Here is a 26,246-nt window from a genome sequence, read left to right on the forward strand (position 1 = left end):
TTTCAGCACCATTGATGACAAAGTAACAACTCCCGTCCAACATGAAAATGGCGCACTCGTTGAATCAAAGGGGCTCGGGGCCATTCCAAACAACACGAAAGAAGGTGAGAGCTTCGTTTCCAATGTTCTTTATATACGTCAAAACCAAAATTTACTTAGTCTTGGTCAAAATTTGGAGAATGGATACAAGTTTTTTGTGACACCCCGGCCCGCAAGCCACGCGAAGCCGAGCATGTCGAGATCGTAGACTGGCTCTACAGGTCAAAACAAGTCCTTCCAGCAAGCTTTTGTCCTCACTGATGTGCACCCTGGGGATTTCCCAACACTAGAGTTCTTTCAGTAGGGCTCCCAAAAAAGAATCTTCACATTGTTGACATGAGTAGTCTAGTCAATCCATTTAACCAATATTAAACATCAGATAGTCTCGCACCGGCTCATCCACGGGAGTTGGCCTAGCACCGGCTCAACTCCGGAGGTATTACACTTCTCTTTAATAATAATGAGTGCACAATCTTTAATAAGCCTGACAAGACAATGGTGTTTATGAATATTCCAATGGTGAACAAAAGCTTTGTTCTGAATATTAATAATTTGCACACAACAGCAAATCGAGCTGATACTATGGAAGAATCAAAACTATGGCATCGACAGCTTGGTCATGTCAACTATAGAAGCCTGAAAGCCTTATCAGATCAGAAAATGGTGCATGGGCTTCCGGACATCAAGGAGAAACACGATATGTGAGAAGATTGTATGATAGGAAAGCAACATCGACAACCTTTCTCGAACGACGTAGCTTCGAGAGCCAAAGCAAAGATAGAACCCTGTAGTGGTTTGTTTCTTTTCATAATCATGGATAGGGGCATGATGGGTTCCGGATAGCGTTAATACCATCGAATATCTACTCAGTCGGAATCTTGTAGATTGTTTTTAGTATGAAAATTAAAATAATTCATAGAATCAGATCCCGGTTTATATATAAAGTATGTAATTCCAAAATAATCCAGATATAAAATGCTCATTTTATTGGTGAGTGTTAGGCTAATCTCAAAGAAGTTAACTTAAATGATAATACATGCAAAAATACACATGAGTATGGCAATTGTGAGTAAAAGGGTATCATAAGAATTAAATTCCAAGTACGAAAAGAGAAATAAATTTGCTACTACACGAAGCAACAATCAGTGGTGGTTGGATGTCTGGGGATGCAAGTGTTGTGAATAGTGACTGGTGTATGAATGTAGAAATATTTATGTCTATGTAAAACAAAGAATATTTGTCATCCAGTGATGAAAGTACATTAGTGTAATCACATACTTTTTTTTTTTTTTTTTTTGTAATTTGCGAGTTCTTTGCACATTGCATTAGTTCACCTATTCATGTGTATGGTTATGTAAGATTTACCAAATTTCTTCTAATATTTCATTTTTGAGATTATTAATTGTGTCTTAGAAACTGTTCTCCTTGTCCGTTATTTATAAATTAAGCAACTATTACACTTCCTCTCTTCATGTAATTTACTCTTAAGTTAAATTCAATTAAATGTGATATTTTGTTACATAACAATATGTTTCTACAGAAATAATAAAGTAGTATGATAAAAAAAAAAAAATAATATAAACATATATAATCATTAAAAAACCAAGAGATTCAGAATAGTCAAGATTTGTTTGTTTAGTGAAATGGTTTGAAGAGATATTTTTTATGCAATGTATAGAAAATTATATAAGTAATAAAAGAAAAATTAGTGTGTATTATATTTTTTTTTGGAAAATATATTTTTGGTGAAATGTTCATTTTGTATTTATTTTTCTACTTATGTAACTTTGAGTGTGATATTTTTGTAAATATAAAATATATTTTTATAAGAATAAGAATGTCAACTAATAAGAAAGTGAATAAAGGTTAAGATTAAATATAATTTATGTTTTTATAGATTAAGTAATAAAGTTAGAATCTAAAAACTATAAACAAATCTAAATACTATGCATATTGTCTATCTACAATGTCAATGCACATCTCATCATTTAATTGGTTGAAACATAGGGAACCTAAAAAGATTGAAATAGAGAAGTTGGTTTACTGTGATCCATTTAGTAGTACATTCATTTCCATAATTTCTAACTAAATTCTTCAAGTCAACTTAAACAACCCCTATAAAGGCAACGATTCATATCACGACGCCAAATGAAGAGGATGGCATTCATTAACATCTAATGAATGCAATACAATTACATCTAAAAATAGTAAATGCTAAGTGTAAAATTGAAGGATAGATGGGAAGCTGGACACAACACTTTGTCTTCACATAAGCTCTATGTCACGCAAGTAGAAAAATGGAAAATGAACCTGGAATTCGTATTATATTCCAAAAAACACACACATTTGATCCTTATTTATTAGCATAAACAGAGTCTTTAAAAGAGCTATCGTTGCAATAGCGGTACATAGTGAGTATTCCAACACATTTTAAGTTACATAACATTTAGTTAACTAATAAACAAAGTCCCATTGTCCCATTTAGTTAACTAATAAAAAGGTCAAGTATCTTGAGGGATAATAAAACTAAGGCATTTAAAACTTAGATATGCAAACTATTGTAAATGATATCTAATTTGAGAATTAACTTAGTTATTTAATTATACTATTCCGTGGGACAAAACTAGAATTGTCATTATTGATAATATTAACTTACTAAAGGGGATTACCCAAATTATTGTAAATCTTAATTATAATGAGAGAATAAATCAGACATAATAATAACAATAATAATAATAATAATAATAATAATAATAAATGAACAAATAAGAAATTAGTACAAGTTACCTTTATGATGCTAAAGTAATTCAATTAAAACATATTTTGCCTATTTTATTTCATTGTGTACTCCATCAAATAACCAATTCTCATTTGAACTTTTAACATTTGCATTAGTTTCATCTAAAAAAATAAATTTAAAAGTTAGGTGACTTCAAAACTAAACAACAAGAATCTAAACTTTGGCGGAAAACAAATAGGAGGAAGAAACATACAATTTCGCTTGAAGAAAAGAGAAGGCTGAGACGGATGCACTGCAGATATTGATAGTTAAGCAACGGGAAGAAGGGGTAAACAATTAGAACAGTTTGTCAGAGTGTATTTTGTTTTATATAGAAAGTGAGGGGTTTGGTGTTTGGAATTTCTGTCTGGTGCAATGCACCACGTCCCTCGTGTCACAGTGACACGTCAAGTTTTTTTTTATTAAAAATAATAATAAAATAAGAAAAAAATATAAACAAGTCTAGTAACTAATTCAATTTTTGATTGATATATATGAATCCACTTTTATAATTATTTATTACTTGCAATTATTTTGAAAAGATACTATAACGATGAAATTGACTTACTATATATATATAATTTATTTTAAATATTGTTTTTCTCAATAACAAAAAAACAAAAAAGATATATGATTATTTTATATTTGAATATATAATATAGTAAGTGTGTTCATTCTTTTTATTTTTAAATTATACCTACAAAACTATTTCATTTATATTAATAATATATCATAGAATTTTTCATAAAAAAATTACCGAACAATGTCAACCCTACACATTTGTATGTTATTAATAAAGAATTTACTACAAAAAAAAATTAATATTTCTTTAAAAATAGTTATAAAAAAATTGTAAAATATACGTGACAATAAAAATAAAAAATAAAAAAAATTTCACATGAGTTCTAAGTCACGCGAGCGAAGCCTTTGTAGATCATAGCGTGAGACATGCCTCGCTTCAGGGCAATGTCTCAGGTTCAATCCCGAGTGGGTGCCTATGTTGTGTGTCTCTCGGGTTAAACAAAAAAAATGTCATGCAAGTATAGAAGAGCTATGGTTACACAAGCTATACAACTGTTATAATTCCCACAATTTTAACTTAACATTTATCTAAGTAATAAACAATGTCCCATTGCCATCTCCCTATTTATTCATCATATTGTCTTATCTAATTGACCCATCACTTAATAATTCTATCACTTAATCATTTATCTTGGTCTTGTCATTTCTCCTTGATCGGGTAACTGTTGGCATGCACTTTGTAATGAGAAGTACATAAGTCTCATCCAACTTTACCCATCCAGAGATTCTTTTGCCGGCCAGCCTGCCTTTGTTTAGAAGTTTGCACTACTAGTGCCATCTTCGCCTTTTTCATTAGAAGTTTGCATAATTCCATATTGGACAAACCTTTTGTATCAAGCTTCTTCAGTGACCTGTTCTTGTTAGTCTGAGGTTGGATACCATCAACATGGCTCTTTTTCGTCGATTTCTCCATGCTATAGGCAACATTCAGGCCAAGAATGTTGATAGATCCACACTTGCTAAACGACTCAAGAATGTTGATAGATCCTCAGTGTTATGGGAGACGCTCCAATAGTGTGAGCTGGGAGCTTTGAGATTTGGAGCAGAAACCTCCGTTGCCTGGAAATGCTGTTTGAACCGAGGACACTCAAGATTTTTATTTATGTGTACATTTTGGTACTCGACATTGGCAGCACTGAGTTTGCTGCATTATGATAATGAGCAGCTGGAAGTGATGAATAAAAGGTAGGTGCAACTGTCCTTATTGAAGGCATATTATCCGTCTGAAGGATACATAGTATTGAATACTGGAAATAATAAAAAATCTCTACTTGTTGGATGTAGATTCTGGTAAAAGCATGCTCCATTAACTTGATATTAGTAAAATAGGCAGAGAAAATATGCACGGAAGAAATACTAACAAGAACAAAGAAGATTTTTATTTATGTTATTAATAATGATTTCATGGCAACACGTAAAAAAAATGATGAGTCGGAAGATGAAGAAGATGATGAATCCCAAGGTAGAGGCCAAAATGAAGTTGATGAGCCTAAACATATAGGAAACATGAAGATGATAAGTCTAGTGATGTACAAATTTAAAAGGATAAACTCATGATATTATTCACTATAATCAACACTGAAATGAAACCTGTTTTCAAGAGAATCAATAAAAAAAAAAAGGGAAAATTAAAACAATGTTTTAAAAAAATTGTGATGATAATTACAAGTATTTAATTTTCTGGATTACTCCTGCGATATCTGACATACCTCTTCAATCAAAGCGTTCATACTTGAGTTCCATCCAACCATCAAGATGAATGCCAAGTTTCTTAATGTTAGGGATTCTATCAAGGATTTCCTTCGTACACTTAAAATTTTGCATGTACGAGATTGTTTGAAGATTGTTCAGGACAATGAAATCTTCCTCAATTCCAGGATCGGGAAAAAGAGCATATAAAATGTCGAGATGCCTGAGTTGTGGCAACTCCCATATTTCACGTGGTAGGACTACTTGATGTGCCTCCTAAACTTCAACAACCAAAGTTTGAAGGTTCCAGAGAAAATATATCATGGATGGGAAAACAAATTTGACATCATCAAGAAAGAGGTTTACCGAAATATACCTCGCTTGTGTAGATTGCACAAGTTCATACCACGAACCATAAGAAATAGCATCCATTACACTCGCTGATCTTATTTCCGTTGTATGTGAGTACATATGTTCACACGAGCTACAAGCCAAATGATTTACTCGCGACGTTGTTGGAGAGATAAGAGCAAGTTTGAGGAGATTTGATACGCCATTGGTTTATATCCATTAACTGCAAAGGAAACATTTTCTGTTTGGATAATATGCCCGAGCACGTTGTTCTTTTGGGGAATAAATAAATGATTCTTTTTTGGATTCTCTTAAGCATAAGTCACGGAAAAGATTATGAATCCCTCAACTTATTATTTTCCTGCTAGTATTCAACCTTTCACGAATGAAAATCAAATTTCTGACCATAAGATCTTTCATTTACTCCTCGCCAATCTCTTCCAAACTTTTATCATCGACAGCCTTAATCAGTCCTTGAGCAACCCACGACTTAATAAGTTGAGAGATGTTAATCTTCGCATCTTCGTCGAAGACTCATATAGAGGAAACATAATTTGAGATGAATAGGAAAGTGAGTGTAGCTTAAATGAATAGGAAACATAATTTAGTGCACTTAAATTATCCGCAACGAATTCCCAATATTCTCTCATCAAGTTTACGTTTGCAAGTAAGCCACCAATCACAAAAATTTCTACAGGAAGCCCTCTACAACTTTTGGCAATATTCTTACCCATTTTCTCTAATTCTGGATATGGACAACCTTCTTGTGCAAAGACCGTTTGACAAAACAAACTCCAACTTTTCTTCTCATCTAGAAATGCCAAATAATACGGGTCATGAGAGACGACACAAGTGAGATAAATTCTTTCACATAAATTATTGTATCATGAACATTCTTAAAATATTGGGGGTAATGACCAAAAAAGTAGCATGGGGTAGTGAGAGCACAAAAGTAGAAACGCCATATCCATATTATCTATCTTAGCATCAATATTTTCCAAATCCATAATAATTGAATCAAAATTATCAAGATGGGAGAGCAATGATGTATCTTCCGCCATTCGAAGCATATAAAGGCTTTGCTTTAGGTATAGATGATTCTCAATAGACATCTTCATGTATAAAGCGTTAAGCTTATCCTAAATTGCCTTAGCCAAGGTCTCCATAGCAACCTTCCGCAAAACCTCATCAGAGATTTTTAAGATAATGCTCGAACGGGCCTTCTTATCCCGCTCCAAAAATTTGGACTTCTCCATATCCTTAGGCATTTTTTCAATGCCCTGGATAGCCAAGTCAACTTCATCTTGGACCATGAGCTACCATATCCCAAAGTTTATATTTCTGTCAAACGTTTCCATTACCGTCCTTGTGATTGTCATTGTGTGGTAATAAAAGATTTCGACAAATATAATAAGGGCTCTGATACAAATTTCTTAGGAATATTGCCCAAACAAATATTTTTAGAACCTAAACAATGACAAAAGTAAGAACAAGAAATTTAAGAATACAAGAATATATGCGGTTCGGTCATCTTGTACATCCACGGGTAAAGGCGAAAGAAAATTTCACTATCAAAAGAGAATACAAAATAAGCTCGAATAACAATTCTAAAGCCCACAAACCTCAATCTCCCAAGAGCCCTCAAGCAAAACAAGTAACCACAACTATATATGGAAATGCCACTTGACTAATTTTGGTGTGTCATAAGAACCAACCCAAGGCAACCAATTTATAGAGAGAGTCTTATGGCTAATTTGTCACCACAAGAAATGTGGGATAATGTTACTTTAAAACACTCAATATGGGACAAAACCACATAATATATACATTATCGGATCTAACGGTTATACATATGGTCCATCGAATCAAGGGCAAGGAGATAGTGCACATTCGGTGCTGTGCTCTGCTGTGCAGTCATTAGAACAGCACATCTCGGCGCCAGGGGTTCACCTAGCCAACTTGGATCATATACCATCCGCATTTGCAAATCAACATCAATTTTATTCTAAGCAACTTTCCTGAGAGCTCAGAAATACAAATCATAGTGCAATTGTAACATCATAGTTCGAATTGTAAGCTTATTTTCTTACTAAACATCTCTTGTTATCGACAAACTTAGTCCAAAGAATATTGAAACGTACATCCACAACTATTTTTCTCGGACCCTGCTTAAAATCCTCCCTTACAATCGAAGCTACAAGTAAAGAGACAAACCTATCAGCCTAATTTTTTAAGCCCTTACTAAACTAACCCACAGTTAGTATTAATGAAAACACATTGCAGTTTGGAAAGAATTTGCTGTCATACATGGATGTTGAAACGAGGATATTGTTTTTTAAACATATTAACATTAGTATAACAATTTGGTAGTATAAATTAATACTAACATTATATACAATATATATTTTTAATTTAATTTTTACATAATGTCTATAATACTTATTGATATATATCATATTAGTAATCATGTTTGTACTAAAAAGATTGATATAAACATAACTTTGAATCTTTTTTGTTATTCTTTTTATATTCAATCGATATATAAATCTGAATTGTCAACATAATTAGGGTAACTATTTTTTTATTAGGTGATTACTTTATTATTTTAGGACTCTAACGGGATCTTGTATAGAAATAATTGGAACTACATATGTGGCACCTCATGACCTGCCAAAGTTTAAGTGTTCATACACATGGCCGTATTGTTAGTGGCACGTGACTCGTTAGGACCCTAAAATGATAAGGAATTCAGAGGAGGACTAAAATGACTATTTATCCATAAATATTATATATGTGGACACTAATAGGACAGTCAGTATGATGTATGTGAACACGTCAACTCCTAACATTATATATGTGGCACTAATATTATCCGATGAGCTCTGAACACTACAAAAAAATAATATATTTGTAACGGAATTCCGTCCCTGAAGTTCACGTAGCTAACGTAATTCCATTCCTAATTCCGTCTCTAATGTCATTGGTAACGGAAAAAGTAGATTTAGAGACACAAATATTTTGTTACAAAAATGATTTTTTCTTTGTAGTGGAAACACAAAGAAAAATCACAGTACAAATTGTAAGATTGATTCTTGTGATAAAAAAACATATTATCCACAACGTTAGTTGAAAGAATATTAGAACATACCTGTATGTCTCCTTGGCAAGGTTGGTTAAGTAAGTGGGAGGAGAGGAATGGGGACACGGCTGCGTGTATGTGCCACGGCGGGTCAAATCTACAGCCATGTTTCTCCGGCCCTGCTTAACATCTGCTCTTACAACCGAATCTGGAAGTAACAGACAACCACACCAGCCTAATTCGTGCGCAGTTGATGAGAAAATGTCAAGTTCAGAAGTGGCAATATAATTTTACTCTAACAAACCTGGGAATTCTTTGTTCCAACTATAAGCCAATGAACTGGTGGAGCTTTCAGATTGTTCTTTACTGTAAGAGTAGGACAATTCCGGCCCTTTTCTTAAATTATAAGCCACAGAGCTTGTTCCCTGATTATGTTCAGTAGGACCCAGTGATCTATTTTCTACAATTGCAATTCGATCGATTGAGCATTCTCGTTCTCCTTATCATTATCCTTGTCCAATACTTCATCTTTACCCTCAACATTTTTAAGCTTTCCAAACTCTTCATTGGCCAGATTTTGGATGGCAAGCCCCTAAATACAATCATTCGATTATTACTCATAGCATTGCACAACTTTAAGAAATAGAATAGAAAATGTAGTATCAACCATGGATTCCCTAAATCTTAAATAGACCTAACCCATACGAGAGGCTGTACACCTGTTTATGGTAGACAGTGTCAGGCCCATTAAACAACATTGCATTGGAACAGAGTAATTGAACATCAGCCTGAGATATCAAAGAAGTGGAAATAACAGTAATTTCATTATCAGTTACAGTCACAGCAGCGAAGTGATTATAATAAGCTATGGAATCAATTAGCCTCCAAATCTTCCAAGGACTTGTAACAGCTTTTCTGAAGCTTCTTTCGAATAGTTGGAAAGTCAATTGGCTGCTTTACGACATTATAATAATCAGGTACCTGCAATCTGAAACCATCGTCAGCATCAAACAACCATATAATGTCAGCCTAGAGTATGTCCACAAGACCCACATCTAAGATGTCCACTGGACTAGAAAACGCCCCATAAACATTCAACATGCAACAGAAATAAAATATATATATATATACACACACACAAATATGATTCTTTCAATAAAATATGATACAAAGAGAGCCCACAAACAATATCAGTAAAAACACATACTTTTGCAGCTGGTAAGAATGGCTGTCAATAATTTCTTGTTAGGCAGTGGTGTTGCTATAGGACCACACTTTGTTTCAACTGTCGATTTCCTGTTTACAAAAATACATACGGACCCAATCACCGGTTTCAAAGCCCAAAACCATGTTACAAATAATTGTTAAAAATTATTAATCCTGATTCAAAGTGTTTATTATTATTATTATTATTATTATTATTATTATGATTATTATTATGATTATTATTATTATTATTATTATTATTATTATTATTGTTTCTATGATGTTATTCAATTGTTTTCAAATTGCGTCCGTTTGTAAAGGTGTCAGTTTCTTCTCTGTTCTTTGGTGTTTGTATTTCTTTGGACGGTGGTATATTGTACAGTATAATAAAAAAATCCTTTTGATTTTACTTTTCCTTTGCAATTGTTGTTTGAATTATTCCAATTCCAACACTGTGGTATCAGAGCCAGGTTTGTGATGGCGACATCTAGCGGATCCAGCAGTGCTTCGCAGCCTCAAATTCCAATATTTAAAGGTGAAGCATATGAATATTGAAGCATCAAAATGAAAACATTGTTCAAGTTTCAAGATCTATGGGATTTTGTCGAGCATGGCATACCAGCATCAGGTTCAAACGAGGGAGAAGCAAAGGAAAACAAAAAAAAAAAAAAAGATGCAAAAGCCCTTTTCTTTGTTCAACAGGCAATCGATGAATCGATTTTCCCAAGGATTGCAGCAGCAACCTCGGCGGCGTGGGATATATTGAAATTAGAGTTTCAAGGCTCTGCCAAGGTCATTACGGTCAAACTACAATCACTCAGAAGAGAGTTTGAAACCGCAAGTATGAAGAGAAGTGAAACTGTGCAAGAGTACATGACTCGAGTTTCCTCAATTACGAGTCAAATGCGTTCCTATGGGGAGGAGATTAAAGAGGAAGTAATTTTTGCAAAAATTCTGAGAAGCCTTACCCCTAAATTCGATCATGTAGTAGCAGCTATAGAAGAGTCGAAAGATCTTAAATCTTTCATGGTCGATGAGTTGATGGGTTCACTGCAAGCACATGAAGTGAGAATCAACCGCTGCAATGGTGATGATGAAGATAATGCATTTCAAGTTCAAGAAACACACAATGGTTCATTCCCAAATCGTGCAAGAGGAAGAGGCTTCTTTCGAGGTCGTGGACGCAGTAGGAATCAACGAAGTTTTGTACAATGTACATTCTGTAAAAAGATTGGACATAAGGAGGATGATTGCTGGAGCAAAGCAAGCCAGGCTACGCTGCTGAAGAAGAGAATTATCAAGATGAATTTTTATTTATGACCTATGTGAGTGGGGACAAACTGTATGAGGAAGTGTGGTATTTGGATAGTGCGTGCTCGAATCATTTAACAGGAGAGAAAGGAAAATTCAAGGATTTGGATGAATCATTTCGATCTCAAGTTAGGCTTGGTGATGACAAAATTCTACATGTTGAAGGAAAAGGAGTTGTGAAGTTGCAGGTTGGTGGTAAGAAAAAATTAATTAAAGATGTACATTATGTGCCTGGACTTGCGCACAACTTGATAAGCATTGGACAACTTGTAGACGATGGATATTTAGTTGTGTTTCAGAATGGATCATGTTGTATAAAAAAAGGAACATCAGAAATTTTCTCAATCAATATGTCAAATAATAGGATGTTTCCTATTGAATTCTCTAGCGTCCAAGCTCGAGTGAATGGTGAAGTTGATAACTCTACATTATGGCATGAAAGATATGATCATCTTCACATTAAAGGACTTCAACTCTTAGAACAGAAGTATATGGTGGAGGGACTCCCGTGTATTCATGATTCAAACAACGTTTGCGAGGGCTGCGCTCTCGGCAAGCAAAGCAGACAATCATTTCCTGTCGGAAAGGCTAGAAGGGCAGCAAATCGACTTGAGCTTGTTCATGCAGATGTTTGCGGGCCAATGAAAACAGAATCTCATTCTGGAAGTAAGTATTTTTTGTTATTTACAGATGACTTTTCGCGCATGAGTTGGGTTTATTTTTTGAAGCTAAAGTCCGAAGTATTTGATTGCTTTAAGAAATTCAAAGCCTTAGCTGAAAGACAGTGATTGTAAATTGAAAATATTAAGATCTGATCGAGGAGGAGAATTTCTTTCTAAAGAATTCACTACATTTTGTGACAAGCATGGAATCAGACATGAATTAACAGCTCCATACACGCCACAGCAGAACGGCGTCGCTGAAAGGAAAAATCGCACTATTGTTGAAATGGCTCAGTCTATGATTAAATCGAAAGGTCTCTCGGATTATTTTTGGGCTGAGGGAGTTGCAACAGCAGTTTATTTGGCCAACATATCTCCAACTAAAGCCGTATGGAATCAAACACCTTTTGAGGCATGGTATGGATACAAGCCTTCTGTGAATCATCTAAGGGTCTTCGGTTGTGTTTGTTATGTTTTGGTGGCTGCTGGGAGGCATAAGCTCGAACAGAAAGCAAAAAAATGTATCTTTGTCGGATATTGCACACACTCAAAGGCTTATCGCTTATTTGATCCCGAGGACAAGAAATTAATTGTTAGTAGAGATGTTAAGTTCGATGAAAAACAAACTTGGGATTTAATGGTAGAAAAATCGAAGCCAAGTTTATGTTCAGAGGCTGAGATAGAGCTATCCAACAACAATAAGGAAAATGAGGAATTTATAGTTCAAGAAAATCATGTAATCTCAGCAGCAGCAGCAGATACAACAACAACGCCAGCAGCACCGACAACAGCTATAGCAGCAACGACAGGTCCAGCAGTGTACCGCTCTTCTACTCCTTCTTCATCATCCGATTCCTCATCACCTGTTTTCCTGGAAAACAAACAAAGGTCTCTTAATGATATATATGCATCCACATTTGCATTCTTTGTTGGAGAACCTACTACCGTAGAGGAAGCCTTGCATAATGAAGTTTGGAAAAAGGCAATGGAAGAAGAAATAATGGCCATTGAGAGAAACCAGACATGGGAATTGGTAGATTTTCCAATTAAAAAAAAACAATCAGCTTGAAATGGCTATTTAAGACTAAATATCATTCTGATGGTAGTGTGTAGAAGCACAAGGCAAGACTAGTGGCGAGAGGATTTACTCAAGAACACGGCATTGATTTTGATGAAACATTTGCTCTTGTGGCGAGATTTGATACAATACGGGTTCTTCTTTCCTTGGTTGCTCACCATCAGTGGGTGATATATCAATTTGATGTAAAATCTGCCTTTCTCAATGGAGATCTAAAAGAAGAAGTTTATGTACAACAACCCGAAGGATTTATTGTGCAGGGGGAGAAAGATAAAGTATATCGCTTGAACAAAGCTCTTTATGGACTCAAGCAAGCGCCAAGAGCTTGGTACAACAAGATATATGAATTTCTCCAATCAAATGGATTTGAAAGAAGTTTGAACGAACCGACGTTGTATATAAAGAAAGAAAGTCTCGGGAAAATTGTCATCATCAGCATTTATGTTGATGACATTATATATACAGGTACTCCTACAGCATCAGTTGATGAATTCAAAAGAATTATGATGAATCATTTTGAGATGACTGATTTGGGAAAATTACATTTTTTCTTGGGCTGGAAATCAAGCAAGTTCCAGAAGGTGTGTTTGTTTCTCAAAGAAAATATTTGTCTGATGTGCTCAAGCTACTTGACATGGACCAATGTATCGCTGCTTCTACTCCGATGAATCCAAATGAAAAATTGAGTAATAATGATGAAACTGGTTTGGCAGATGCAAACAAATTCAGGAGCTTGGTAGGAAGGTTAATTTATTTAACCCATACGCGACCTGACATTGCATTTCCCGTTGGATTAGTTTCCAGATTTATGTATCGTCCAAGCAAACAACACTACGGTGCAGCAAAACGGATCTTACGTTATCTTGCTGGTACACGAGACTATGGGATATGGTATACTCAAAGTAAGGATTTCATTCTTGAAGGATTCACCGATAGTGATTGGGCAGGATCCCCCGATGACAGGAAAAGTACCTCCGGAAATTGTTTCAGTTTCGGAGCAGGTCCAGTGTCATGGCTTTCTAACAAACAATCAACTGTTGCCTTGTCATCTGCAGAGGCCGAGTATGTAGCCACTGCAACTGTTGCATGCCAAACAGTCTAGTTAAGAAGAATCCTTGAAGATCTAAATCACGGCAGAAAGAACCAACTGTGATATATTGTGATAGTTCATCAGCTGTGGCAATTGCCAAAAATCCAATTATGCATGGCCGGACAAAGCATATAGAAATAAAGCATCACTTCATTCGTGATTTGGTAACTGCAGGAAGTGTGCATCCTATATTGTGCAACACATCAGCCCAACTTGCCGATCTATTCACAAAACCATTGCCTGTTGCAAGATTCTAAGCACTTCGCGCACGCCTTTATGTTACCAACTTTGAATCAAGGGGGAGTGTTAAAAATTATTAATCCTGATTCAAAGTATTTATTATTATTATTATTATTATTATTATTATTATTATTATTATTATTATTATTTCCATGATGTTATTCAATAGTTTTTAAATTGCGTCCGTTTGTAAAGGTGTCATTTCTTCTCTGTTATTTGGTATTTGTATTTCTTTGGGCGATAATAAGAAAATCCTTTTGATTTTACTTTTCCTTTGCAATTGTTGTTTGAATTATTCCAATTCGAACAATAATAATAATAATAATAATAATAATAATAACAATAATAAATCGATAGTATTTTTTTAGGACTATCTCCTTTTGTTGTCTCCTCACATAGTGTCACTCATTTCTTCTTCTTTTCTTTCGTTCTCTGTGCACAAAAACCATGAATAATAACTGAAAACCCTCAATTGAAAACTGGGAACTAATAAATCATTAGGCACTGATTACTATTACGGTTACTGTAAATAATTAATCCTTTTATACTATTATAATTGCATAAACAATTATCAAAGACAAGTTATACATTCAGCATATGCATATTGAAGAAAACATATATGTGCTAATATTACTCAACAACTTGTATGCTTTGTGTCAACTACTTAATATTTAGGTGTTTCACCTATAGCATAATTATAATTAATAAATAAATATTTACCATGAAGTTGGTTGTGTGCTATTGTAAAATTGTGCATGAATAATATATTTATTACGAAAGACGTATGCATAATATATAAGCTCAATAAATTTAACTACAGAAAACAACATAGAGAATTCAACATGATGCTAATTAAAATATATTTCATCAAGACTGGAATAATGGTCACTTGGGTTTAATTCAATGTATTTTGATTTATCTTTGTAATATTTATTATATAAGAAAACAAATAATTTTTCTTAAAAAAAGTTATAATAGTCATTGCATATTTTTTTAATAAAAGTTAACAACACATAAACACCCTAAAACAAAATCTAATACACATTTTATCAAAAACAATTACCATAAATAATAAATATATACACTTTCATAAGCACACATATGTTTATGAAGAAATGATATATATCATAGCTACACATGACACCCAACGTATTGAACACACATAAATTAGAAAGCCAAATTCCATAAATAAAAAGAAAACACTTATGCTGCCACCATTAGTGTCTCTAAAAACAAATAGCAAATCAAATATTTAAATTTTTTCTATTATATTAAAAATTAATTTTACATTCAAAATATCATATCAATAATCATTTATATCATATCATACAACTAATCAGAACTTAAAATTCCATTAATAAATTCATTGATCACAAAAATCAATAGACGCAATTGTGGCAGCTTTTTCGGCTTCTCTTGTATCTTCAATCTGTTCATTCCACTTTCTTCATTTTTGTCTGTGCAATTATCTTCTTGGCAATTCATTGGTTGGCATTTTCTACTGTTGATGGACTGTTCATCTCATAAATTGTCTGAAAGCATAGGATAAACTTGAATCTGAAGCCTAAGTGATCCCAAGTTGGGATGGACTAATATTACCATTAGCGGAACAATAAGAGCCACCGGTTGGCATCCACGGCGGGGCAGCAACTTTTCAAGCCTCCGAGCCCAAATCAGCAGCAAATCTTGCTAGACTTCTTGCATAACCCATAGGATCTTGGAAGCCTCTTGATAACTCTAAAACAAAAATCGTTGTAAGAATTGTAAGCTTACTTTTTGAGGATGCAAATCCTGTTATCGAAAAAGATAGTTGAAAGAATATTTGAACATACGGGTACCAAGTTTATATTTTTCCAGCCCTGCTTAACTTCTGTCTTTACAACCGAAGCTGCAAGTAAAGAGACAAATCACATTAAACTAACTTGCGAGAACTTTGATGTGAAAATGAAATTTTAGAAGCAGCACAAAAAAGTACAAACCTGGAAACTCTCCATTCCAATTATAAGCAGATGGCTGGGAGAAGCTCAGTTGTGGTTGTTGTTTAGATAATGTCGGCACCTTTCTCAAATTAGAATCACCAGAGCTTGTTCCCTGGTTGTCTTCAGTTTCCGATCCATCATTTGCCAGATTCTTGCCCTTTAACTTTAATGACCTTTTTTGCACAGCTTGCAGCAACTGCAATTCGACCTCCTTATCCTTCTCCATATCCTTCACCTTCACTTTGTCTTTTTCCTCATGATCTTTAAATCTTCCAAACTCTTCCGCGGCTAGCTTTAGTATGGCAAGGACCTAAATACATTCATTACATTATTTTTCATAGCATTTTACTAAAGTAACAAAAGAAATGGAATGCAATATCAACCACACATTCCAAACCCTAAACCCTAATCCATAGGAAAGGCTGAAAACCTGATTATGATAGATGGTATAAGGATTATCGTAGAACATTGTATTGGGACATAGCAATTGAATGTCAGCCTGAAATCACAAACATAATGAAAATAATGATAATTAAATTATTAGTTACGATTGCAGCTACACAATGATTAATTAAGCTATGGAACCAATTAACCTCCAAGTCCTCCAAACCAGGGGCTGAGCAACGTGGGAACCCAGAGGGTCCGCTGCCCCCCAAACTCGGTGGTCGTCGGTGAATCTCCATTACATCAAGGGAAAAGGGAAGAAGAAAGGAAAATCATTGCGCCCCGAACCCAATGGCCCACACTGGAGAGAAAGAGTTGTAGATGGAAAATCATAAAAGAAGAAAAGAAGAATTAAGAAAAAATGACGCTAGACTTTACCTACGGTGAAATATAAGACGAGAGGAGGGAGAATGAAGTTGAAGAACGAGGAAGAAAAGTTTGGCGGCGGTAGCAGCTGGAAAAAAAGCAGGGTAAAGAGGAAGAAGGGTGTCGTGGCGGTAGGGCTGGAAAAAAGTAGGGTAAAATAAAATAATTGTTTAATAATATTTATATAATTAATTTTTTTTTGTAATAATAATAATAACTATTTATTTTTATTTTTGTATATTTATGTTTGTATCTAGTACCGAAAGTTTTTAAAATTTACAAAAAACTTTAAAATTTAATTATAAATTTATTATCTATAATTATAGTGTTATAGAGAAATTTAATGTACAATTAAAATATTATAACTATACATATTTATATTACAAATAATAATTTTTATTTTATATAATAATAAGTATATTTTCCAATATAATTATATTTAATTTAAATTATATTATTATATAGTTATTAAAAATAAATAATAAACTTGGTCTCCCGAATTAATGCCAGTGTGATTAAATATTTTTTTTATGGAAGTAGTATTTTGTATGAATATCTTGTGAAATTAAATAATATATTTTTATTAAAAATCATATAGATTGGGGAATGAGGATTTAGATTTCAAACCTAAATAAAACACACATTTTATTCCTTATCAAAATGATAGTAAGTGCCCAAATTGTTAAACTATATTAAGATAGTAAATGTATTTATATATGATTTATTTTCCTATAATATAAGCTGATATTGTCAATACAAATTTTTTTTATTTTGATTTGAATTTGCTAGATAACATTTTGATGCGATACTTTTTGTGAAAAAAATAATAATATATTTTTATTAGGAATCCTATAAACACTAGAGGCTAAATACCAAACATTTGGGCATGAAACCCAAACCAAATACGCCTATGCTATGACAAATGTACAATCAATTTGTTCACTTAGCATTTCTCGATTGAATAATTTTTCATAAATATTATTACAGAAATGTAATTGTAGCACAATTGGAGTTGAGAGTGTTCCAACTTGATCGTAAAAACTGTATTTCTGAATGGTGAACTAGAAGAGGAGGTGTACGTAAAAAAACCACACAAGTATTTGAAGCTAAAGGCAAAGAGGAAAAACTGTATAGGCTGTACAAAGCACTATATGGGCTGAAGCAAGCGCCGAGATGCTGGAACAATACGATTGATGCATATTTTCGGAAAAATGGATTTATGAAAATTCCTTATGAACCATCTCTCTACGTGAAGAAAAGTGAGAGTGATTTTTTTATGGTTTGCCTATATTTCGATGATCTAATCTATGCACGAACAAATGATGGAATTGTAAAATGGTTCAAAGAAGCGATGATGAGAAAGTTTGAAATGACAGATCTCAGAATGATGGAGAATTTTCTCGGCATTCAAGTAAGGCCATAAAATGAAAGTATCTTTCATCTCTCAGGAGAAGTATGCTGCAGACATGCTAAAGAAGTTTAGAATGGAGAATTGCAAGTCTGCTGCAACAACGATGGCCCTAAACGAAAGATTAATGTTTGATGATGGTGCAGAAAAATTCGACCCAAGCATTTATCGGAGCTTTGTCGGATCGTTCATCTACCTAACACACGAAAGGCCGGATATCTCACATGTTGTAAGTTTGATTTCCAGATTTATGAGCAATCCAAGCAAGTCACATTTTGCGGCTGCAAAACGGATTATCCGTTACATTCAAGGGACAAAACATCTTGGCATCAAATATTCGAGGGAGGAGAACAATGAGTTGCTTGGATTCAGGGACAGTGATTGGGCTGAAAGCCAAGATGATAGGAAGAGGACATCGGGATTCATTTTTTGCTTTGGATCAAAATCAATTTTGTGGAGTTCAAAGAAGCAAATTTCAGTTGCTATGTCATCTGTAGAGGCGGATTACATTGCCGTGAATGAAGAGGTTTGAGAAGCAGTTTGGCTAAGAAGAATTTTAAAGGATTTGTTACAGAGTCGATGGACCCACTCTAATTTTCTATGATAATATGACAACAATTTCCATGACAAAGAATCCAATGTTTCATGGAAGAACAAAACACATCGAGTTGAGACATCATTATATCTGTACAAAGGTGCAAGAAAAAGAAATATTTCTGGAGCATGTTAGGACCACACAAAGCTTGCCGATGCACTCACGAAGGCAGTCACCGAAGAGAAGCTTCAACGGTTCAAGAAATATATTGGAATTTCAAATTAAGAGGGGGTGTTAGATATAATTTGTAATAACAAAAATATGTTAGTTAAATAAAGGAAAACCCCTCCCCATAAAAAGAATAAGAATTCCAAAGCACCAATTCTCAAGGCATTGAAGATTTAAGAACAAACTTTTACTATTTCTAAATGTATTAATACCTATTACAAATAAGCTTCCTATACCCATGCAGTATAAGCGTTTGAAAAATAAGGAACATCAACGTTCCTTTCTAATAAAATTTCTCTCTATTATAAGTCTCTTCCACAACTCCTCAATTCCAACATATTTCAGGATGCGTACAGGAGTCACAAGCTTTGAAGCAAGGGGGACTGTTTAGTAAGTGTTTCAAATTACTATTCTTATTAAATAAATAATATGTGCATATATTTTAAGAGTTGTATTAAGTTATATATAAGAGTTGCAACCGTTGGTTTAAAAGTTGAATTTCTAATATTTAGTAATTATTGTATTATATTTATTGTAATATATTTAATAGAAGAAATAAAATTTCTCCTTTGTTCTTGTTCGCATTTTCTTCGTTGTGCATTTCTCTTCTTGCTCTGCTAACAGTTTGCACCGAGGACACCCCAGATTCTTGTTCAAATACAAATTTCGGTACTCAAAGTGTGTCTTGCACCAAATGCAATATTTCCAAAATGTATTCGGTCTTGCCTGGTTAGCACTCGACATGGACTGCACTGAGTCTGCTGCATTATGATAGTCAGCAGCTGGATTTGAAGAAAAAAAGTTGGGTGCAGATATCCCCATTGAAGACATATTATCATTCCTAGGAGGCCGTGATGGATTAGGTACTCCGACTGCAGGAAAGCTTGGCGGGACAGATCCTGAAAAGTTATCTTGACGGAAAGGAACACTACACCATGTGCGGTGAATTGTTAATATCTCAGATGCGGTGCAGCGAAACGGTATTGCTGACTTGCTGTTGGTCTCGGAGGAAAATGTGTTGGATCAGTAGAAGTTGAGAAAGCCATATGTGGAGCACTAGTTGAAGCAGCACTATCGCTTTGATTATGAGGCAGTATGTTTATCTTCAAATTATATGTGTTATCCATGAAATTTAGAATTAGGTTAAAAAGCCCAAGGGAAAAAGAAAAATGGGCCTAACAATCGAGATGATCGAGCTGGTCGAGGGGCATTGCGGGGAACTCAGGTAAAATAGATGCATTTCTAAGGAAATAGCGGGTCGGGAGGTCCGCAGGTCGGAAGGTCCGCAGGTCGGAAGGTCCGCAAGTCAGAAGGTCCTCAGGTCGGGAGGTCCGCAAGTCGGAAAGTCCACAAGTCGGAAGGTCCGCGGGTCGGAAGGTCCTCAGGTCGGAAAGTCCGCAGGTCGGGAAGTCCGCAGGTCGGAAGGTCCGCAGGTCGGAAAGTCCACAAGTCGGAAGGTCCGCGGGTCGGAAGGTCCGCAGGTCGGGAGGTCCGCAAGTCGGATGGTCCATAAGTCGGGAGGTTTGCGGCTGGACCAAATAAGTCGGATGGTCTATAAGTCGGGAAGTTTGCGGCTGGACCAAACAAGTCGGATGGACTATAAGTCGGGAGGTTTGCGGCTGGACCAAACAATTCGGATGGTCTATAAGTCGGGAGGTTTGCGGCTGGACCAAACAAGTCGGATGGTCTGTAAGTCGGGAGGTTTGCGGCTGAACCAAACAATTCAGACCAACAGGGTGAAAGGTTTGCGGTCGGACCAAAAGGGCGGAAGGTCTGCGGTCGGTCCAAAGAGTCGGATATTGTTGAGAATGATAATTTCGGTCGGCTGAGGGCACGTGTCAGCAGAAGAGGGGTTAGCAGACGGTTGAAAAGAAGCGTTATAACCGTTCGGGCGACGGTTTCCAGTATCGTTTCTGAAGACTATTTAAGGCTTAAAATTTGTAACTGGCAATTCATCTTCAATCAACTTCGACAAAAGCAAAGTCAGATTCGGGGATCACCACTTTAAATTTCCAGCATAATAATTTCTAGTTAATTTTCTTATGTACCATACAATGTTTAGAGATTCATAATCTCAGGCACTAATTAATCAAATTTAAGGATATTTCCATATCTTTGAATTTTATTTTTTGTTTGTTGAAAAAATACATCAACAAATTGGCGACCACAGTGGGAGACATGCAAGATTGCTGATCCTGCATTATCAGAGAATTTCATACGACTGAGGTCTGGCCGAATCATCAGAAAGATCGATATGGCAGGCTCACAACCTCAATCATCATCAGCACCGGTGGGAGAAAATATTTCACCACGTGTCATGCCAAATTCAGGGGAGATTCCCCAACCACCAACGATTGATTGTCTTATGTTCAACAAATGAACAATCAGCAAACTTCGGTTATACAGAACATGTTGCGCGAGCAACAAAATCTTATGCAGAACATGTTAGATCAAGCATTATCAAGGGTTACTCTTCAACCCTCCCAGACGCCGCCAGGGGTGTCACCATCAAGAATGCAAGCAAAATTTGCAGGTCCATCATATGTGGACAACACACTTCCAAGCGCCACAACGTTCAACCGAACAGATAGGGGAAAGACTGCTCTGACTTTTCCAAATAATATTCCTTTGGGACCAAGGGTTGAGAATGTGCGGCCGGACATAACAAGGGAGGAAAGGCCAGGGGGACATGTGCAAGATCCTATCATTATTCCTATGCAAAATCCCATTGATATTCCTGATCATCAACATTTTCGTTTGGGCGATGAAATTGCTCACCTTCTGAGGGTTCAGTTTGGTCTAAATCCTCAGATGGCCAACCGACCTGCTTATCAAAGACCTTTTCCATAAAGAATTATTAATGAATATCCTCTCCCAAGGAATTACAGGCCACCAGATTTTCATGTTTTTTCTGGAGAGGATGGATCCTCCACTATAGAGCCTGTGGGGCGTTTTACAGCACAGTTAGGGGAAATTGGTAACAATCCTTTTTACAAATTACAACTGTTTGGATTGTCTCTAACTAGGACAGCTTTTTTGTGGTTTGTAAGTCTGCCACCTGGGCAAATACAAACTTGGGAAGGTTTAGAGATGGCATTTCATACCAGATTTTTCAATCCTTTGGCAACGGTTTCTTTGACTGATTTATTGGAGATGAAACAATATCCAGAAGAGTCAACTTCACAGTTTATTGAAAGGGTGCGATTGATGAAAGGACGATGTCCTACAATAATCAATGAAAAAGAGATGACCAACTTAGTGGTCAGAAATATGCATGGTCGCCTAAGAGATACGCTTGCTGCACATGATGACGAGGATTTGGCAAGTCTTGCATCCAAGTCTGGACGTTTGGAATCCATTTTCAGGGAAAGGGATCAGAATTTCAGGCGTAATAAAGGCCAACATATAGCTAGTATGGAAACAGAGGCATACGACTTTGATTATGATCAAACAGAAGAGATGGCGGCCGAAATAATTTCAGGAAAGCTTTATGTATGCTCTAAGTTAAAGCCAGCACCAGGAACAGAAGCTAAAGGGAAACCGACCTTTGACAATACAAAGGCCGATGAGATATTTGATATTCTACTAACTGATGGTCAGATCCGAATTCCAAAGGGGCAAAGGTTGGCTACTAGGGAAGAAATCAAAGGGAGGCCATACTGTAAGTGGCATAACTCTTTCACCCACAATACAAGTCAATGCACTCATTTTCGAAATGAGATTCAAAATGCTATTAAGGCAGGTCGGCTCAAATATATTACTTTGGGAGTGGAGCAGCAACCATTTCCAAAAGTAACCACAACAATGGTTAATATACAAGCAACCTCTAGAAAAGAACAAGGGAATTCATCAAACAGTGGCCGACCAGAGGAGAAACTAAAGGTCTGTGAAAAAACAGTGGCTGAAAAATGGGATAACCAAGATGGTTCTTTTAATGTAGAATTGAAGGAACAAGTTTTGGTTCGGGACCACCTGACCAGGAGAACGGGTTTGGTCGGAAGCAAATGGACCTGAAATAAGAAACCTTTACCAATTAATGTGAATCCTCGCTTCCCAGGCATGAATCGTACTCAGATTTGGAATGCCAAGCGCATGTACGCTGCGAGATACAGAGACAAGGTCGCCTCATCAAAGCAACCAAACGACAGCCGAGGCGCTACTAATTATACTGAGGGAGGTCGGTCCATCAGGGTCATTTCGTTTGAGCAGCCGAATGAGGCAGAGGAAGATCGGCTCATTGGGGTCGCCTCATCAAAGCAGCCGACCAGCATACGGGACATTGCTAATTACAAGGAGGGAGGTCGGTCCATGCAAAGAAAGGGTAAAGGCATGTCTAATGAAAGAGTTGAGGGTTTCAGATGTCAGTATTACGATAAGATTAACATTAACCCATCTTTGGAGGAATTTCGTTTGGAATCTCTGACTGTTCAACCCGAAATTGAAGTCGGAGATGAAATTCCAGAGAATAGTTCAAGGTCTGTCAAATCTCGACTGGGGCCACGTATCCCCTGCCGAATGATAGAAATTAATTGGATTGAGGAAGAGCCTTTGGGGCAAGTCTGGTGGATGAGTCTATAGAAGAGCCAGAATGGGCAAAGATTACGGATCCTGATTTTCAATCAGAGGTCCCTCCAATAGTCTTCCCTCCCATTCCAGAAGGCATGACGTCTCATTTGAAGCCTTTGTACGTTAATGCTCATATTTGTGGGAAACCAATCACAAAGGTTTTCATAGATAATGGAGCCGTCTTCAATGTAATGCCATTAAAGACTCTCAAGAAATTAGGAAAGGAAATTCATGATCTCTCTCATGTGGATTTTGAGATGACTACCTTTACAGGGCAACCGACCAAACCAGAAGGCATGTTGGTCGCCTCAATTGAAGTCGCTCCAAAGAAGATTTCTTCTGTCTTCTTCGTGGTGGATGCAGATACCACATATTCAATCCTGCTTGGACGAGATTGGATTCATGCATCTAAATGTGTACCATCAACGTTGCATCAACAATTGATGTTTTGGGAAGACAACCAGGTCTTCAAAATAGAGGCAAATGACAATCTTTTTGGAGCATCAGAACAAGTGGAGGAATCAGTTTTTTATTCTGGTCATGTACCTCCAATGTATCAATTTTTTTATGGCTAATGACTACCCAAAGAAGGGTTTTAAATTCATTGGCCAGAATTCAATGTTCTTTTAAAAGAACAGTGGGTACTATATGGCTCTTGAGTAAGCCAGACCTATTTTGTATAATACATTTCTTATGGAAGAAGCAGATTCACAAGATTGTAGTTTACTTATTAATCAGTATTATTTAGATCAGCTTTTGAAAAGAGTAGAAAAAATCAAAAAGATACATGATGTTCATTTCCAAGAAGATGAACAATTTCGTTGTCCTGATCTATTAGGGAAAACAAAGCCAACTTTCTCAGCACAAGATCCTTTACTGGATTTCAACTTAGGAACCGATCTGGTTCCAAAAATAATCAGGATGAGTGGTTATTTGTCTGTAGAGCAACAAAAATTGATGCTCGAGGTTACAAGAAACAATGTTGATTGTTTAGCTTGGGACTATTCAGAAATGCCTGGTTTAGAACGAAGTCTAATAGAACATCAATTGCCCATTAAGAAGGATTTCAAGCCTTGTAAGCAATCTCCAAGATTTATGAGTCCTGACTTGATGCCTCAGATCAAAGAAGAGATTCAGAAGCTTCTCAAAGTGGGTTTCATCCGACCTTGCCGTTATGCAGATTGGTTGGCCAATATTGTACCAGTGGTTAAGAATAATGGGAAGATCAGGATATGCATTGATTTTAGAGACCTTAATATGACCACTCCTAAGATGAGTATGTGATGCCTATGGCCGACATGTTAATTGACTCAGCAGCAGGGCACAAAATTCTCAGTTTGATGGATGGTTATGCAGAATATAACCAAATCTTTTTGGCAGAAGAAGACATTCACAAGATGGCATTTAGATGTCCAGGAGCATTAGGTATTTATGAGTGGACAGTTATGCCTTTTGGTTTGAAGAATGCTGGGGCGACTTATCAGAGAGCCATGAACTCAATTTTTCATGATCTCATTGGTAAGTCTATGGAAGTATATATTGATGATGTTATCGTCAAATCTTCTAGTTTTGAGGAACATTTAAGGGATCTTAAAGATACTTTCAGTCAGATGAAGAAGTACAAGTTGAAAATGAACCCGACTAAGTGTGCTTTCGGTATATCAGCCGGGAGTTTCTTGGGGTTTTTGGTTCATGAAAGAGGAATAGAGATTGATGCTAATAAAGCCAAGGCAATTTTGACCAGCCGACCGCCAAGGATAGTTAAAGAAATTCAAACTCTGTTGGGTAAAGTAAATTATCTCAGGCGTTTCATTTCTAATGTTGCTGGCAAGGTCAGACTAATCACTAAATTATTGAAGGCAGGAGGAAGCGCCTTTCAGTGGGGACCAGACCAACAGACCGCTTTAGAGGCTATAAAGCAAGCATTGGCTTAACCACCTGTGTTGATGCCTCCCAAGGAAGGTCGGCCTCTCAAACTTTATCTGGAAAATACCTATGAAGTGGTCAGTTGCTTACTAGCTTAAAATGGAGATGATGGAAAGGAAAGGGCAATTTATTATTTGAGCAAAACTCTCACAAGACCATAATTAAATTATACAATGCCAGAGAAGATGTGTTATTCATTGGTGTTTGCATGCACCAAACTTGAACATTACATGCTGCCTAGAAGAGTTGAGGTTATTTCAAAGATTGATCTCATCAAATTAATTTTGCAAAGACCTACAATACAGGGCAGACTTATGAAGTGGGCAATTAAATTAGCTCATTTTGATTTGTATCATTCTCTTTTGAGGGTGGTCAAAGGCAAGCAATAGCAGACTTTTTGGCAGACTTTACAGGTCATGAGGAGCAACCGACTGGGTGTATATCTTATGTAAGCACCCGAAATTGGTTAATGTTCTTTGATGGTTCTGCCTCAGGAAACAAATCGGGTGCAGGTGTCTTGTTGGAAGGAGAAGACGGTCAAAGAGTCAATTTGCAGCTGCAATTGGAAGCCATGAGGCTTTAATCTTGGGGTTGGAGGCTTTGATAGCCAGAAAAGTTCAGTCAGTTATTATAAAAGGGGATTCTCAATTGGTGATTAACCAGGTAACCATGTAGTATGTTTGCAATT

At 36.0% G+C, this 26,246-nt stretch overlaps 2 protein-coding genes and 1 long non-coding RNA gene across 7 annotated transcripts; 1 reads left to right on the forward strand and 2 right to left on the reverse strand.

Annotated features, from left to right (window-relative positions):
• Window positions 1-6,824: 6,824 nt before the first annotated feature.
• On the reverse strand, window positions 6,825-8,884 carry LOC127254710 (uncharacterized). Of its 2 annotated transcripts, none has more exons than XR_007839476.1 (3): window positions 8,824-8,884; window positions 8,589-8,754; window positions 6,825-7,458 (listed from the first exon to the last, which is right to left on the reverse strand). It is a non-coding gene; the product is annotated as an uncharacterized LOC127254710 (long non-coding RNA). The 2 variants fall into 2 exon arrangements; XR_007839477.1 differs by having other exon boundaries at window positions 8,589-8,727; window positions 8,824-8,881.
• Window positions 8,885-15,378: 6,494 nt separating this feature from the next.
• Window positions 15,379-17,033, reverse strand: LOC127254808 (uncharacterized). Of its 4 annotated transcripts, none has more exons than XR_007839499.1 (6): window positions 16,679-16,928; window positions 16,516-16,584; window positions 16,086-16,395; window positions 15,939-15,994; window positions 15,706-15,843; window positions 15,379-15,638 (listed from the first exon to the last, which is right to left on the reverse strand). XR_007839499.1 is itself a non-coding variant. In XM_051280102.1 (6 exons), exons 2-6 carry the CDS (start codon window positions 16,766-16,768, stop codon window positions 15,796-15,798), a joined length of 573 nt encoding a protein of 190 aa, XP_051136059.1. In that variant the 5' UTR covers window positions 16,769-16,830; window positions 16,912-17,033; the 3' UTR covers window positions 15,379-15,795. The 4 variants fall into 4 exon arrangements, 3 of the variants coding, with proteins under 3 accessions (XP_051136059.1, XP_051136058.1, XP_051136057.1); XM_051280102.1 differs by having other exon boundaries at window positions 15,379-15,843; window positions 16,679-16,830; window positions 16,912-17,033; XM_051280101.1 differs by having other exon boundaries at window positions 15,379-15,843; window positions 16,679-16,830; window positions 16,908-16,965.
• Window positions 17,034-18,319: 1,286 nt separating this feature from the next.
• On the forward strand, window positions 18,320-18,835 carry LOC127254069 (secreted RxLR effector protein 161-like). The gene has a single exon (XM_051278943.1). The coding sequence runs from the start codon at window positions 18,320-18,322 to the stop codon at window positions 18,833-18,835; it is 516 nt and encodes a 171-aa protein (XP_051134900.1).
• The last annotated feature ends 7,411 nt before the right edge of the window (window positions 18,836-26,246 follow it).

The sequence above is a fragment of the Andrographis paniculata genome, unplaced genomic scaffold (assembly GCF_009805555.1).
Source record: "Andrographis paniculata isolate CXL003 unplaced genomic scaffold, ASM980555v1 Contig52END, whole genome shotgun sequence".
NCBI lineage: Eukaryota > Viridiplantae > Streptophyta > Magnoliopsida > Lamiales > Acanthaceae > Andrographis > Andrographis paniculata.

What these genes read in the sequence shown, in the direction of transcription:
- LOC127254808 (XM_051280102.1), bottom strand. Translation starts at nt 16,768, where the DNA reads ATGGAGATTCACCGACGACCACCGAGTTTGGGGGGCAGCGGACCCTCT. An exon ending in ATACCATCTATCATAATCAG is followed by an intron (nt 16,396 to 16,515) that starts GTTTTCAGCCTT and finishes GAATGTATTTAG; the next exon opens with GTCCTTGCCATACTAAAGCT. An exon ending in TTGGAATGGAGAGTTTCCAG is followed by an intron (nt 15,995 to 16,085) that starts GTTTGTACTTTT and finishes CTTTACTTGCAG; the next exon opens with CTTCGGTTGTAAAGACAGAA.
- LOC127254069 (XM_051278943.1), top strand. Translation starts at nt 18,320, where the DNA reads ATGAAAGTATCTTTCATCTCTCAGGAGAAGTATGCTGCAGACATGCTA.